This window comes from Colossoma macropomum, unplaced genomic scaffold (assembly GCF_904425465.1).
Source record: "Colossoma macropomum unplaced genomic scaffold, Colossoma_macropomum, whole genome shotgun sequence".
Taxonomy (NCBI): domain Eukaryota; kingdom Metazoa; phylum Chordata; class Actinopteri; order Characiformes; family Serrasalmidae; genus Colossoma; species Colossoma macropomum.
Genome location: NW_023495872.1, coordinates 201,457 through 218,133, shown reverse-complemented (window position 1 = coordinate 218,133; position 16,677 = coordinate 201,457). Strand labels below are relative to the sequence as shown.

Below are 16,677 nucleotides of genomic sequence, written 5' to 3'. Positions count from 1 at the left end.
CTCTGATAAAAGAGCTTTGCTTGACTGTTTGGACAAGTCTTTGTGTCTTAGGTTCTCCAAGGTTCTTAGTGTTGAGCCCAGAGCTGTTTTTGCTTTCTCTTATACACATTGTGGAGCAAATAAGTGTTCTGTCCAGGATTATGTGTCCAGCACAAAAGACTTAAACAGAGAACACAGCATGCTTATTTTATCCTTATTCATATTATTTGACCTTTTTTAGCCCCGTATTAATATTCCCACCCTGCAGGAGGCATCATAACATCAACAACAGTAATGTTTGCATTCCGGTTGAAGAGCCTGATCAGACCTTTTCAAATATGAGGACCCACCTTAAATTAGTGACGTTAAGTGGTTTTATGACCCATGACAAACAACAGTATCCCATTTTCGTCAATGCAAATCTGCCTCTCTCTGTAGGGAGGACCCGTGGCATTCAGTGAAGACCTGTTCCTCACCCACAAGTCTCAAAGCATGAAGCAGTTCCTCGAGAGTGCCGTTCACCTGCAGTTTTTCAAGCAGGTAGGTGCAGCTGTTTCTGAACTTAGACATGAGCATGTGTGATGTAGGAGGTGTAGATTAGTTGGACGGATCCATTTACAGGTTTAATACAAAGTTCAATGATCCAAAAACATGCAGGGGTCAGACACCAGATAATCCAAAACATTGCAATCAAAAGAGTCCAAAAAACATTGTCCAAAGAGACAAAAACCCAGGCAAACAAGCAATAGGGCAAAAAGCCATCACAAACGTATAAGACAAAAAGTAGAAGGCTAAGGACTGATAGGAGAAAACAACTGGCAATGCTTCACAAAGGAGAGAGGTTTGGAGGGGGTATTTGTAGGAGAGGTAATCAGTGAAAGGGGAATGACAGCCTAGAATTCAAGGAAAGACCTCTGGTGTCCAAAGTTGGTATTGCTACTGACAGCATGACCTCCAGTGTCCATACAGGGACCAATAAAATGTCCCCACCTTGTTAGAACCAAAAAGGGCCACATTTATATTTATTTTTTTCCCCCACTAAGGTCCATTAACTGCTGTGTTTATGTATGTTATGTATGTTATCTGACGTAACTTACAGATCACAGAAAGTTACATATGTCTGCACCTTATTCCACTACCTCATGTCCAGAAATCTGTGCTGCGTCCGGTCTGTTTACTGTGTCTAATGTCTGTTTAATTTATCGTATTTATTGTATTGTTTTCTGGCTTATTTTTTGTTTGCACGTTCGCACTTTGTACTTTTGTTCCTTGTTGCACCTTGTTGTTCCTGGAGGAACGTAATTTCGCTCCACTGTGTACTTGTACATAGATAGAATGACACTAAAAGCCTCTTGACTTGACTTGACTCGACTCGTACACACAGCCCTGCTGGTGACATCCCGTATAAATAAAAATAACGTGTAGCCATGACTTAGTAAGGTGTGCGAACGAGAGCCTAATATGTGGCCACGACTTAGTAAGGCATGGGAATGAGATTCTAATGTGTGGTCACAACTTAGTAAGATGTGGGAATGAGATCCTAATGCATGGCCACGACTTAGTAAGGCATGGGAATGAGATCGTAATGTGTGGCCACAACTTAGATAATTAAGTTGAGATAATTAAGTCTTGACCACAGCTTAGTAAGGCATGATCTCCTTCCCACGTCTTACTAAGTCGTGGCCATGACTCAATTATCTCATTCCCACACCTTACTAAGTCGTGGCCAAGTTAGTTTTATTTATATAGAATGTCACCAGCAGGGCGTCGTACGTTTATGATGTTTGTGTGGTTTTATGTACCATAATTAATTTTTATAAGACCATTTTTTGATCTCTCAAAGGGGCCTTGTTTGGTGTGGACCAATAGAATGTTTTCTTTAGATTGGTTGTTTTGACAGGTGTGAACACTCCACTTGCCGTTCTTGTTATGACTGTCCACATTGACTCGTAATTAAACCAATTAATCATAAAGAAGTTGAGATTAAGTGAGGTTTACTATTATTATGCCTATTGCTATACATGTAGATGTTCAGCATCTTTATTTTTGCAACATAACAGGTTAGATAGCACATTTTATCAAGGGTTAAGTGAGTGATAGATCTGGATTTTATACTATAATAGGCTTGCAAAAGTTCTGAAAGTTGTGGAAACCTCCACTAAACTTTAGGGCTGATAAATGTAAATGAGCTCTGTTCTGTATTATGCCTCACTCAAAAAGGAGCCCAGCCCTAATACACTCCACACTGTGAACGGGTGCAGCTAAATCACTATAGGTCAATATATATACACACCTCGTTTTCTGTGACATCACAAAAACAATGCTTTCAAAACAGGCTGTTTTTTTGCTTAGTTTTCCTTAATTGACTGTAGAGTAAATGGAACTTTTTGAATCTGTAGCAATGTTTACATTCTACATCAAACTTAATTATTTATAATGAAATGCTTTTCCGTAATGTGGGCCCTTTAAGGGTTCTCCTGTCATTTTGAGGTCATTTAGCTCTGACCAGGACAGTTATAGTCCATAACAGGTGAGCACTGGGTTCTCTGGCTGGATGGGAATGTAATGCCTCCACACTGCCACCCAGTGTTCAACTGTTTTATTTTGAATGTGCTCAAATGTCTCTCTCATATCTCTATATCTATGTGAATATGAAAAATATCAAAATATTAGTGTTTAATGGGTAATGTATAATATTGTAGATTACATATTAAAAAGATTACATGTTACAATGTATTACACAATATAATATAATATAATATAATATAATATAATATAATATAATATAATAATTCTCTACCTGGTTTTATAGCCATGATAATGATATATTAGTTTATTATTATTATTATTATTATATTATATGTAGTATTGTAGTATGTTGTTGTTGTTGTTGTAATAATAATAATAATAATAATAATAATAATAATACTATGGAGGTAGTTTTTTTTAAATATTACCATTGGATAATTAATATTAAAATAATGAAAACAATGAATTCCTATAAATAAAAGTAGATAACATAACATAACAGCTAAATTGACAATACAAAATGACACCTTTTTAAATGTTAAAAATATTAAATATAGCATATTGTTATATTATATTATATTATATTATATTATATTATATTAGCCCTGTGATGGACTGGCGACCTGTCCAGGGTATTTCGTTTTTCTGCCCAATGACTGCTGGGATAGGCTCCAGCACACCCCTCCGCATCCCAGAAGGATAAGCGGCTTAGATAATTGTGTATGTGTGTGTGTGTGTGTGTGTGTGTGTGTATTATATTATTTTTACAATAACAATATTGAGGTTCATTAGGCTATACGTAATTACCACCATAATATTGTATGTGTGTCTGAATGTTTCCAGTTTATTGATGGGCGTCTGGAGATGCTGAACCAGGGCAAAGAACCAGACGATCTGTTTGAGGAAGAAATACTGCAGTGTGGAGCATCATCAGGTGTGTGTGTGTGATTGAATGTGTTAAATGTAAATGTAAATGTATACATTTGTACATAATTCACTGATTCAATTTTAAATATTTAGTTTTTTGTTATTTGTTCCTGTAATAGGCGGCTCCAAATCGTACCAGCAGTTGGTGGGCAACCTTAAGGTCAGTTTTATGTTTTATGTTACACAGTAACATGTGGAAAGAAGAATTTCTTCATGTTAACATTTAATACTTGTTACCACATGTTAAAATTTAATAGTAGTAAAGATTTTCCTCACATTAAAACGAACTGGGAAAAGCCATGAGCTCTGACTACAGAGAACTGAGATCTTACATGGTAAATGTAAATTATGTTAAGTATTTTTAACATGGAAAACAAAAAATGTGTAAATGTAAAATTCAAGTTTCTACTAGTATTAACATCATTTTACTTGCTAAAATTGAATATCTGATATCAATAAACCGTTATACATTAAAAAAAACTAAAATAGCTTTTTACTGTAACTGCAACCAGCAGGTGTTAAAGTGATTTAAGCTATAGGACACTCGTTATTGTTTGTTATGGTGAAATCATGCCTGTGATTTGGTTGCTGTACATCATCACAGTCACAATGCTATTCACAGTAACAAACCATCTCAAATGCTCTATTACTTTTACACAACAATTTCACAAACTAGTCAAAAAAGTGAAGCAAAGAAGCCAAAAACTGATTTCTTATGGATTCATATTGGCCATTTCTTCCTCCACCAACAAGTAGTTCCAGCACAGGTGGTGTGTTGATATGCAACAAAGTAATAATGTATTTATCCATTTATCTGTTTTTGGATTCATTAAAGTATGGTTGAAGTAAGCAGCAGCTTAGAGTAAACAATTGTTGCTGTCAACTAATGGGATCATGTGATCATAACTGACTGTTATTAAAAAAAAACAACAAAAAAAACATTTTTAATATTTTTTTCTGATTTTCAGTTGACCTGTATTTGCTCCACCTTCTTTTGCACATTACAGAATGCTGTTACAAAATCCTTTCAACCTAATGAGAAACTGTAGAACAGACTCAGTTTATATCACAATACCTACATTTAGAGTCGGTTATTCATTCAGCCTAATGAGAAACTGTAGAACAGACTCAGTTTATATCACAATACCTACATTTAGAGTCGGTTATTCATTCAACCTAATGAGAAACTGTAGAACAGACTCGGTTTATATCACAATACCTACATTTAGAGTCGGTTATTCATTCAGCCTAATGAGAAACTGTAGAACAGACTCGGTTTATATCACAATACCTACATTTAGAGTCGGTTATTCATTCAGCCTAATGAGAAACTGTAGAACAGACTCAGTTTATATCACAATACCTCCATTTAGAGTCGGTTATTCATTCAACCTAATGAGAAACTGTAGAACAGACTCAGTTTATATCACAATACCTCCATTTAGAGTCAGTTATTCTTTTCAGATAATATTTGTTTGTATGTGTTTGAAAAGTCTCACTGTTAGGAAAGGTCAGGTGTGGTTTTTGTTCTATCTCACTCTGCATTACAGGTATAGCAAACATCCGTGACTGAATCATCTCTTAACTTTAAAGCTTTGTATGGCTTATCAGTTTTTTGTTGGGATCTAAAGATTTCCGACTGTATTTATCTCTCTCTGATTCTGTGAACGAGTAGCTGGACTTTACTGATGTTACACTTTTCTGATGTCCATTTCTTGTTGTAATATTGGTATACTTGGCACAGCATAGCTGGATAATCTTTTAGAGTAACTTCAGCCATACTACAGTAGCCAGAGGTTGTAGAGCAGTGTTTTTTTTTTTCAGATCTGGTGCTGCTCAGCATGTTAGTGCTTTTCCTGCTTTAACACAGCCACTTTATCTCAGTAATGGACTGGTAATGAGCTGATTAGCTGGATCAAGTGTTTTGGGAGCAGAGAAAACACTAAAAAGTGAAGGGCAGTGGGGCTCCAGGATGAGGGTTGAGAAATACTGGTGTAGACTGTTTACTTAGCTAGCTAGCAATGCTAAAGCATCAAAAGCCAGTGAACTTCCTGTGTAGACCATCAGTCAGTTGTTTTTGTTCATAGACCATGAGTCAGATGTTTAACCTTATTTTAACAGCAAAAACTACATCTGATTTATCCTAACAGTGTGACTTTTCACAAAAATGCAAAATTAATGTCATTTGAAATGAATCACGGATTATAAATGTAGGTATTGTGATATAAACTGAGTCTGTTCTACAGTTTCTCATTAGGCTGAATGAATAACCGACTCTAAATGTAGGTATTGTGATATAAACTGAGTCTGTTCTACAGTTTCTCATTAGGTTGAATGAATAACTGACTCTAAATGTAGGTATTGTGATATAAACTGTGTCTGTTCTACAGTTTCTCATTAGGTTGAATGAATAACTGACTCTAAATGTAGGTATTGTGATATAAACTGAGTCTGTTCTACAGTTTCTCATTAGGCTGAATGAATAACTGACTCTAAATGTAGGTATTGTGATATAAACTGAGTCTGTTCTACAGTTTCTCATTAGGCTGAATGAATAACTGACTCTAAATGTAGGTATTGTGATATAAACTGAGTCGGTTCTACAGTTTCTCATTAGGCTGAATGAATAACCGACTCTAAATGGAGGTATTGTGATATAAACCGAGTCTGTTCTACAGTTTCTCATTAGGCTGAATGAATAACCGACTCTAAATGTAGGTATTGTGATATAAACCGAGTCTGTTCTACAGTTTCTCATTAGGCTGAATGAATAACCGACTCTAAATGTAGGTATTGTGATATAAACTGAGTCTGTTCTACAGTTTCTCATTAGGTTGAGTGAATAACCGACTCTAAATGTAGGTATTGTGATATAAACTGAGTCTGTTCTACAGTTTCTCATTAGGTTGAATGAATAACCGACTCTAAATGTAGGTATTGTGATATAAACCGAGTCTGTTCTATAGTTTCTCATTAGGTTGAATAGGACTGTTTACCAGTGCTCTGCAAAGCTTCTACAACCTCACATTAGCTATGAATGAGACACGTTTGTGGGCAGAGCATGGATATATCAAGTTAGGTCCTAAATGTATGTTATGATGATGTTATGATGATGTTTTCAATGTTTTACAGAAAGGAGGAGGTGCTCTGCTCCTGACCATGAAGTCCAAGGCTCAAATGTGCAAAACTGTGGGTGGTGTTTTAATGCACACACGACAAACAAATCCATCAAATAGTGTTAAAACTCTTTTCATGAGACTCTTTTTGATTAGATGTCTAAGGTTCTGCTGTGTTTCAGGTCACACATCAGAGCAAGCTTGGACTGAAGAACCTTATTTCATCAAAGGTGAACGTTCATGTTTTTTTTGTTTTTTTTTGGTGAAAATGTCTTAAATATCAGGTCTAGTCTTCACAATCTAAAAAAGATGGTTCTTCAAAGATTCTTGAGGAAGGAAAATGGTTCTGTGTAGAACCATGAACACTCAAAGAACCCTTTCCATCATCAAAGGGTTGTTAATAAAGAAAATGGTTCTATATACAAACATGAGCACTCAAAGAACCCTTTCAATCATGAAAGCGTTCCTTGCAAAGAAAATAGTTCTATATAGAACCATGAACAACACTGAAAGAACCTTTTGCATTCTTTAATTTAAAGAATTAAAAGGTTCTTTGCATTGTGAGTGGGTTCTTTAGATTGATGGAGAATGTGCTGTAAATAGTTCTATATGGCACCAAAAAGGGTTCTTCTATTGCTAGAACCATCTACACACTCCATCAATCTCAAGAACACTTTCACAATGCAAAAGAACCTTTTAGCTCTTTAAATTATAGAATGCAAAGGGTTCTTTAAGTGTTCATGGTTCTATATAGAACTATTTTCTTTGCTAAGAACCCTTGAAGAACTATCTTGTTTAAGAGTGTAAAACAGGACATATATATATATATATATATATATATGGAGCATATTATTAATACATATCCATTCTTGCAGGAGCAGAAGGACTCTCTCCAGAGGGGCGGATCCGTATGTGGCACACATACATATCGCCTCATCCAATCAGATTGCCTTCAGAACCGAATACCAATCACACAGCACTTCGGGAAGGTGACTCCTCCCACACAGCTCAAATCTTTTGTTTCTATGCACATTTATTATTATAAATTATAGCATAATCATATTGGTGCAAAAGTAGGCATGTCTCAAAGTGAAGGCTGCAGCTGAAGTAGTGGAGGCCTTCTTAGCACTGGACCGTGAAGGCTCCTCTTCAGTGTTCACTCACACACATTCAAGACCACCTGAGCAGACCACCAACACATCACCGCTGCCTGATGTAAGCGTTTAGATCTTACGTTTGAAAACGCTCAATCAAAACGTACATTTCAGCACAAAGTCTGGAGCCGCAGCATCTCACCATGTTTCACGTTTGAGATTGAGATTGAGATTGTGAATGAAACCTTCCAGAGCGATGATCTCACATATGGATTGGAAGAAGATAGTAGTAAGGTTATATACTTTATTTGTCCAGGAACATGATTGGTACGAGGGAAATTTGTCATTTTGCCGATCTGGGAGTACCACCTGGGGGAGTGGCAGGTTGCCCAGAACACAGTCAGATATACCTAATCAGAAATGGGATTTGAACCCACAACCTTACAGTTGATGGCTCACCTCTTCTACCACTAGGCTAGAAAGAGTAGAGCAGGTGTTTTTTTTCTGTGAGGGTAGCATCCCTTTGCACCCCTACCCCCAATCCCCTCCCACCCCAAAACCCTTCCCACCCCCAAATCTAATCCTGGATACCATTTGAGTCCTTCAGTTTCTCAGAAATAAAAGGTGAACTTATCGGCTCCTACAAAGCATGACCGCCAAGAAACACAGCCTCCTTCATCTGCATCCTTAGCTTTGAGACATGGCTCATCTTCCATTGGCAGATCATTTTGTATTATATTTTATCATTTTCTTACATAAACAAAACATAACGTAAGTAAAAATGTGTAGAAATAGGATGAATAATCTTGTAATACTTTAAAACCATCTCATAATGAGAAATATTGGATATATAGGCATGTTTTCATCTTGAATAGGTATCATTTTTGCTGTGCATCCAAACTGTGGAAATGTATTGTTTGCTGAACCACTCCTTTAAATGCTTTGGGAAATATTAACAGTGCTTTTTATTGGATTCTGAAATTTATAATTGATCATAATTCACACATGTGGTCTGACAAATAGCATGTATAAATAAATTTGTGTCCAGTATATCTGTAAAGTAAACACTGGGCCACTCAGCCAGGAGTACAGACTGTTACTGACTGCAGGAAAGGAGGACTGGCCAGTAGGGGTCACTGTCTTCAACACAGCATGTGATTCAGTTAAATGTCCACAGGAATGCAGATTAAACACAGTCTGAAATCAGCAGTTCTAAATGTATATAGGCCATGCTCTGATAATAATAATAATAATAATAATAATAATAATGTGTTTTTGCTATCATAATATTAGTAATAATAACATCTGGTATTACTATAAATAATAACATAATCAATAACATTAATTATGATCATTCAGTCTATACAGTCCATATATTGATACTGGTAACATCCATATATGGATACTGGTGTTTTTGTGATGTCATAAAACAACACATTTACACACATCCTATTCAGTCTACAGCAGTTTAGCTCCACCCACTCACACTGAAGTTACAGCTCAGACTACTTTTTTGAATGAGGCACAATGCAGGAGAGCCAATCAGAACAGAGCTTATTTAGATACATCAGTCTTAAAGGCACAGTAAAGAGAGGTTGGCCATGTACAGATGAAATATGATATTTTTTAACTTAAAGCCCCAAAAATATTAATAAGACAGGTGTAGCTGTGTCCACTCACTGTCCACTCTATTAGACACTCCTACATTGTTGGTCCACCTTGTAGATGTAAAATCAGAGACGATAGCTCATCTGCTGCTGCACAGTTTGTGTTAGTCATCCTCTTGTCCTTCATCAGTGGTCACAGGACGCTGTTGGCTGGATATTTATGGTCGGTGGACTATTTTCAGTCCAGCAGTGACACTGAGGTGTTTAAAACTCCAGCAGCACTGCTGTGTCTGATCCACTCAGACCAGCGCAACACACACTAACACACCACCACCACGTCAGTGTTACAGCAGTGCTGAGAATGATCCACCTCCCAAATAGTACCTGCTCTGTGAGGGTCCATGGGGGTCCTGACCACTGAAGAACAGGGTAAAAGGGGGCTAACAAAGTATGCAGAGAAACAGATGGAACAGTCTGTAAGTGCACCTATATAGTAAGTGGAGCTGATAAAATGAACAATCAATGATCAACTGAGCAGGGGTGATGTTATGGACTTATGTGACTGTGATTTACACCTCGTTTATGGTGTTTCCAGTCCCGGCCGCGGAGGCCTACACGCAAGAACGCCAGCCCGCAGATGGAGGAGCCGCCACAAGACAACAGCAGTTATGGAGAGGAGAGGTGAGAGATGGACAGCTCACATAGTAATCACAGTGCAGTTTACACGTTCATCATAAGCTTGTTTTTGTATTGCTATTATTTGTTTCTCACGCGGCAACAAGTCAGTTCATATATGGCATTTTGGCAGACACTCTTATCCAGGGTGACTTACCATTTTACACAGGTAGGCGAATTTAGTGTTAGGGGTCTTGCCCAAGGACTCTTATTGGTATAGTGTAGGGTGCTTATCCAGGCGGGGATTGAACTCCAGTCTACAGTGTAAAAGGCAGAGGTGTTACCCACTACACTACACCAACAGAAGACTTAACTACTCTTCTGAATTGGACAACCACGCGCAATAAAAGCCCCAGACAAATTGGATGACTTGGACTGGTTGTTTATATGCTGTTGTACTTTGCATGCAGTGGTATGCAATAGTCTGAGCACACCTGGTCAAATTAAAAGGGAAAATGTTAACACATCCTCTATATAGAACAACCTTATATATGACATTTTTCTGAGAGTTTTAGTGCACAATTTGTATTTAATTGCTGAGTTTAACACAGGGATGTCAAACTCAACCACTAAAGGGGCCATATTAAAAGATATCAGCAAATCTGTGGGCCAGAGAAAAAATGTTTTTATTTCATTTTTAAGTAACGTTGTGCTAAAGTTGTACCCGAACTGGCCGTTGTTTATTCAAAATATGCAAAAACTTCAGCAGTAAAATACAGGCACTTGTAGTAGACCTCGAAATATTACATGGATATTCAGAGGTTAAATGTCTCCAGGAGCTCGGTCTTTTAAACCTGCCTATTTGCCTGAACTAGACACCTGCCATCTTTTCTTTTCTGCAAGTTTATTAATACCTGGGCTCAGTTTCTGAGCTGCTGAGTAATGTTAAGTGTTTATGGTGATTGAACTGCAGCTGAAATGCAGTTAGTGTGTTTGAAGATATGACTGGTGTGGAACGGTGTAGAATTGTGTAGAACTGAGGTGTAACCGCCGTCCCATACATTGCTGTTGGGGTAGGGGAGTCAGAGCACACTTTACGTTGCAGTGCATGCTGGAGACTGTAGTGAAGTGCATTTTGAAATGAGCTAATATTAAAAGAAAATTCAAATATTTTGTGGGCTGGATAGGTTTGCGTCGTGGGCCTGATCTGGCCCGCGGGCCTTGTGTTTGACATATTGGAAAAATTAAATGTCAAATCTAAAATGTGCCGTAACTTTTGCATGGGTACATTTTATGTTTTCTTTGTTAACAATATGTTAAATTCAGCAAATAAACAGTAATTGTGCATTTAAATGTGCAGTAGTTTGTTGTGTGTAAAGGGCTGTAGGCAGTCATGGACTGGAGGTTAGGGAACCAGCCTTGTGACCTGAAGGTTGCAGGTTCAATCCCCTGAGCCGACAGTACAAGACTGAGGTGCCCTTGAGCAAAGCACCCAACCCCCAACTGCTCCCTGGGTCCTGTGGATAGGGCTGTCCACTGCCCCCTAGTGTGTTTGTTCACTAGTGTATCACTGCATGGAAGGGTTAAAATGCAGAGGTGAAATTTCCCCATTGTGGGACTAATAAGGGTCTCTTAATTTAAAAGTTTGGTTTGTTAAGGGGTGAGGGTCAAGTTCTCAAAAAACTGGAAAGGAACCCTCTTGAGGTAAAACGTTTGATTAAAGGATAAACAAATGGTTATGCAAAACTGAACTATGACTGCTTTTGTTATAAACTCACCAAACTGTACAAGTGGACTTTAAAGCGGATCCTTTAAATGTTTGTGTGCAGTCAAATAGAGTCGGGCTCCAGCGCTGGTGACCTCCAAGATGACCCCGACCTGTCTGTGCTGCCTGACCCAGAGGAGATGGACCTTCTGGGGGAAATTTTCGACACACTGAGCGCCCAGAGTTCCAGAGAGCCTGGGCTGCTGTACAGCACACGTAGCCTGGACCTCTTCAACTCTGATTGCACTGACTTCATCACCAGAGTGAGTTCAGGCTCTTACTACACTTCTCTCTCCCTCGTTGCCTGTTACTTTGCATATAATCACATGCAATCGCCCACGTAACCTTTGCTTATCTATGATGCTTATCATCTATAACGTCCTGCTATTGTTTTCCAGAGAAGCTTGACCACGCCCAGTCAGGAGAGCTTGAACCTTTCCATCGGTAACAGTGGCAGTCTGAGGAGCTGGGAGGAGGGGCTTGAGGAGGGACCTGACATGGAGGGGGAGGGGTCTGAGGCAGCTACCGACCAATCAGGGAGGAATGAGTTTGGAGCGAGGCCATCAGGGGAGGAGTTGTGTGTGGATCTCGGAAGGTTGGTGGATGATCTCAATGGTCTTGGGGAGGAGCTTAAAGAGGAACTAGGCGATCTTCAGCCAGCTCAAGATGGAAAATGGGCAGAGCACTCTGGGCAGGGTGGTGATACAAGGGAAAAGGAAAGAACAAAGGGAAGCAACGATGACCAAAAAGAAAACAGTAATCAACAACCCGAGGAGAACGACCTGGACGCTCCAGTCAGTGACTCTCCAAAGGAAGTAACCGAGGCCTCTTTAGAACCTCAACAGGAACATGAAGCAATTGAGGCCTCTGTAGAACCCCAAGAGGAACATGAAGTAACTGAGGCCTCCTTAGAACCCCAACAGGAACATGAAGTAACTGAGGCCTCCTTAGAACCCCAACAGGAACATGAAGTAACCGAGGCGTCTTTAGAACCTCAGCAGGAACATGAAGCAACTAAGCCTTCAGTAGAATCCCAACCTGGACCAAACATCCTTATCTGTAAGCCAGATAAGAGAAGTGAAGAAGATCAGAAGCAGGAAAAAAAGGATTCCAATCCTAATGTGCTTTCAACTGTGGCTCTGTTCCAATCCAAAGCCTCACCGTCCAGGGTTTCTGCTGAGGCCACCAGACCTGGATACAGCCCAAAAGGTCCTGATACATCTCTGAAGACTTCCCCTAGAGGACCTCGGAAAATCCAGTCTTCTTCCAACCGGCTGATCTTGAGCCCGAAAGGCGAGGACCAAATCGTAAAATCGCCCGTCGATTCACCAACTGAAGACCAAGACGTGCCCCCCATTAAAGTGTCTGAACTGAAAAAGAGGTTTGAACAATGACTGGTAGGAGGGAAATGGATGAGGGCAATCCAAATTCTGGACACTCTTATCTCACATCAGTTTTTGAAGCATGTAGTGACCACAAAGACAGACTCAAAACGCTTTTATACAGTTTTTACATAATTTAAAAGATTTACACTGAGTTGCCAGGTCCAACTATTTTGTTAATAAAGTAATTGGCCATTTTATCAGAAACATCTACCATATACAGAACTGTGCAAAAGTCAAAGACTCATTGATTTGTTTGATTGATTTCCAGTCAAAACAGCCATTAAGTTGGGACAGTTTTAGGTCTTCCAGGTGGTTTTTAGGAGTCACATTTTCTCTGCAGCTTTCATTCAAATCATTTTTTTTTAACCCACTTATCTAATATCCCCTGAAAATCACACATTTGTGATTCATGGCTGTTTTGACTGGAAAACAAATCGATGAAGGGTGCACTCTGACTTTTGCACAGCACACAATCTATTGTGTTGCACAATTTACTGTCCATCAATGAAAACAAACCACCACAGGGTCCCCACTGGCCAGATATCATTTGGGTGGTGAACCATTTTCAGTGTAGCAGTGCCACGGACACTGTTTTGCTGAGTTGGTGTCATTGCTAGGTTGAGAGTGGACCACCAGCCAAAAATATCCAGCCAGGAGTGGCTATGTGGTCAGAAACTGACCATTGATGAAAAGCAAGAAAGAAACTGTCCACCAACAAGGTGGACCTACAAAAAAAGGGTTTCTGATAAAGTGGCCAGTAAGTGTATATGTGACCAAAACATTTCCTGAAAGCATCACACTGTTAATATGTTACTTATTAGTGCAGATTGAATGTGATACTCCCTTGATACTCACAATGCTCCCTCTGTTTATGTGCAGTTTGCAAATCTGGGCCTCAAACTCACTGAAACTGGACTTACTGGACATTCACAGTGTAAAGGAATTTATATTTTTTGTTCGTTTTCAAAACAACATATTTGTAATACATTAAAGTTTTTTGTCAATTCTTCCAATATTTGGTAATAATTTGATTTATCTAGGCTCAGTGACAAAGAGGCAAGGCTGAAAACCTAAACAGTTCCTGACACAGTTGAATGATAGTACATTAAGAAATAGTCTGGTTCCAATACATGACGTTGGTATGGTAGTCTTTGGCACCAGATATCTGAACAGGCCCTTTAAAGTAGTAACTATAGCAGAGGGCTTTGGCCTCTGAGACAGACTGGACGGAGAAAGTAGGACAGTAAACATTGACTCAACTCTGAGCCAAAACACAAATCAATCTGCTTTACTTAATTTGTTTCCCAATCCTGGTTCACCGCAGGATTGGCCAGGTATTCCATAATATGGAAAATCAGATTTTCCTCCAGGAGAGCTTTCTTCAGGCCTGAAAGTTTTGGTTCAAAACAGTGCCAGTTAAATTATTGCGTAGCGATAATTTCTCTATGATTATCTACATATTATCTCTATATATTGTGTCGCAATAATTCTCTGAGGAGATCATGGAAAATAAAATGTAAAAAAATAATAAAAAAAATGATGCTGTTAAATAATCATCCATACAAAAATAAAGTTTAAATTCTGCTTTAAAAAATGTGATCATCAAGCAATGCAAGATGACCAGAGCAGTGCTTTGAAGTGTGTGTGTTAAAGTGTACTCTGAAGTCATTGTATTTGTAGAGCAACCAGAAACTGACCACCATGGAGGGCAGCATCTTGGATTACCGGTCCGTTAAACTGAAAGCTAAGGCAGCAACAACATTTATATTATTTGCTTTTTCTTTTGTAATTCATGCTACTACAGTGACCAATGGTCACAGCTGGAGTTACCAATGGTAACAGTTATGGTCACCAATAGCTACAACAACAGAGCTACCAACAAGGCTACCAAATGTTACAGGGTTACCAATAGTAATAGCTACAAGGTTACCAGCAGTAACAGTTACAGGATTACCAATGGTCACAACTGTAGAGTTACCAGTGGTTACAGTTACAGGTTCACCAATGGTCACAGCTACAGTTATCAATGGTTAAAGCTATAGGGTCACCAATGGTCACAGCTACAGTTATCAATAGTTAAAAACACAGGTGCCAATGGTTACAGTTACAGGGTTACCAATAGTTATTGGGTTAAAAATGAAGTTTACATTCTGCTTTAAAAATGTATTCATCAAGCAATGCTATCGAATGACATCCAAACTTGATGTGAGTGGTCAGGCCCAAATATATATGTCAAGCTCTACAGTCCATATATGGATACTAAGCTGCAAAAACTCCCTGTTCTGAGTTCATTGTATTTGTGATGTCACAAAACCAGCCTATTTGCATATTCACCTATTCAGCCTACAGCAGGTTAGCTCCACCCATTCACGCTGAAGTTATAAGGAGTGTTTCAGTTCAGACTGCTTTTTAAATGAGCCGCTACACAGGGCAGCTAGTCGTACATACTGTAGCTGTTGGGACGAACCCTTGCATCTCCATTTTTGTTGTTTTGGTTTGGCTTGGGCACACCAGTTAGTCTTTCCATATAAGTATTTTAATGAATGGAACTACAGAAATGGGTTCGAAATCATGTGTCACTTTAACTTTCATTTAAAGTTATGAATGTTTGTTCCTTCTGTAAAAGTTCCATTTTGAAGGTGCAAAGTTTTGTTCTGACAGTGACAATATATCACTTTTAAAGGCACAGAAACAAAAAACAGCCTGTTTAATTTTGGAGGATAAAGAGAGTTTGGAAAATGAACATGTTAAAATGAATAATGACTCTTTTTAGGCCACGAAACCAAAACACTTAAAAATAAAATCTAGAATAAGGGCAGAGTAGAGGTAAAGAATAGCTGGACAGTTCTCATGTTAGGCTGAACGTTATTCAGCTTTATTGGGTGATTCTGCTATATGGAGCATCTCGCAGATCTTCGAGTACATCTACTACATCATCATTTATGAAACCTCTGAAAGAACCACAAATGCAAAGAAGTCATACACAGAATAGTTTAATTAGCTGTTCATCACAAATTACAATTAATCATATGTTCAATTATATTGTCAATAAATAAAATTTTCTTCAAAGACCACAGCAAAACCATTGAGACTAATTTTCAACTTCTTCATTGTACATGAAATACTGAACACACCACAGGAGTTTCATAATGTATACCTTAAAAAGTGTCCAAAAAATATCAAAAGGAGCTGCTCTGAGATCAGCATTGAGAGAGAATTGCTGTTCCACAGTTAAGCCTTTCCAAACACAGATGGACAAATCACACACTTCAGCTTCGTGACCAGAGCAGTGCTTTGAAGTGTGTGTGTTAAAATGCATTCTGAAGTAACTGTATTTGTAGAGCAACCAGAAACTGACCATCGTGTAGGGCAGACCGTATCACTGGCGACGACAACATTTATATTATTTGCTTTTTCTGTTGTAATTCATATTATTAAGGTTACCAGTGATCACAGCTGGAGTTACCAATGGTAACAGATACGGTTACCAATAGTTACAACAACAGAGCTACCAACAAGGCTACCAACGGTTTCAGTTACAGGGTTACCAATGGTAACAACTGTAGAGCTGCCAATGGTTACAGTTACAGGGTTACCAAAAGTAATAGTTACAGGGTTACCAATAGTAACAGTTACAGGGTTACCAATAGTAACAGTTAC

At 38.6% G+C, this 16,677-nt stretch overlaps 1 protein-coding gene across 2 annotated transcripts in view; it reads left to right on the top strand.

The window, feature by feature from the left end:
* Positions 1-14,030, top strand: part of si:dkey-76b14.2 (DENN domain-containing protein 1B) — a 41,233-nt gene extending 27,203 nt beyond the window's left edge. For both annotated transcript variants that reach the window (XM_036563742.1, XM_036563741.1), the window contains 9 exons: positions 418-519; positions 3,352-3,442; positions 3,555-3,595; positions 6,568-6,624; positions 6,734-6,781; positions 7,427-7,540; positions 9,848-9,933; positions 11,697-11,895; positions 12,031-14,030. In XM_036563742.1, the coding sequence (XP_036419635.1) occupies positions 418-519; positions 3,352-3,442; positions 3,555-3,595; positions 6,568-6,624; positions 6,734-6,781; positions 7,427-7,540; positions 9,848-9,933; positions 11,697-11,895; positions 12,031-13,026 (1,734 nt within the window). In that variant the 3' untranslated portion in view covers positions 13,027-14,030. The remainder of the gene's footprint in view (positions 1-417; positions 520-3,351; positions 3,443-3,554; positions 3,596-6,567; positions 6,625-6,733; positions 6,782-7,426; positions 7,541-9,847; positions 9,934-11,696; positions 11,896-12,030) is intronic.
* Positions 14,031-16,677: the final 2,647 nt, after the last annotated feature.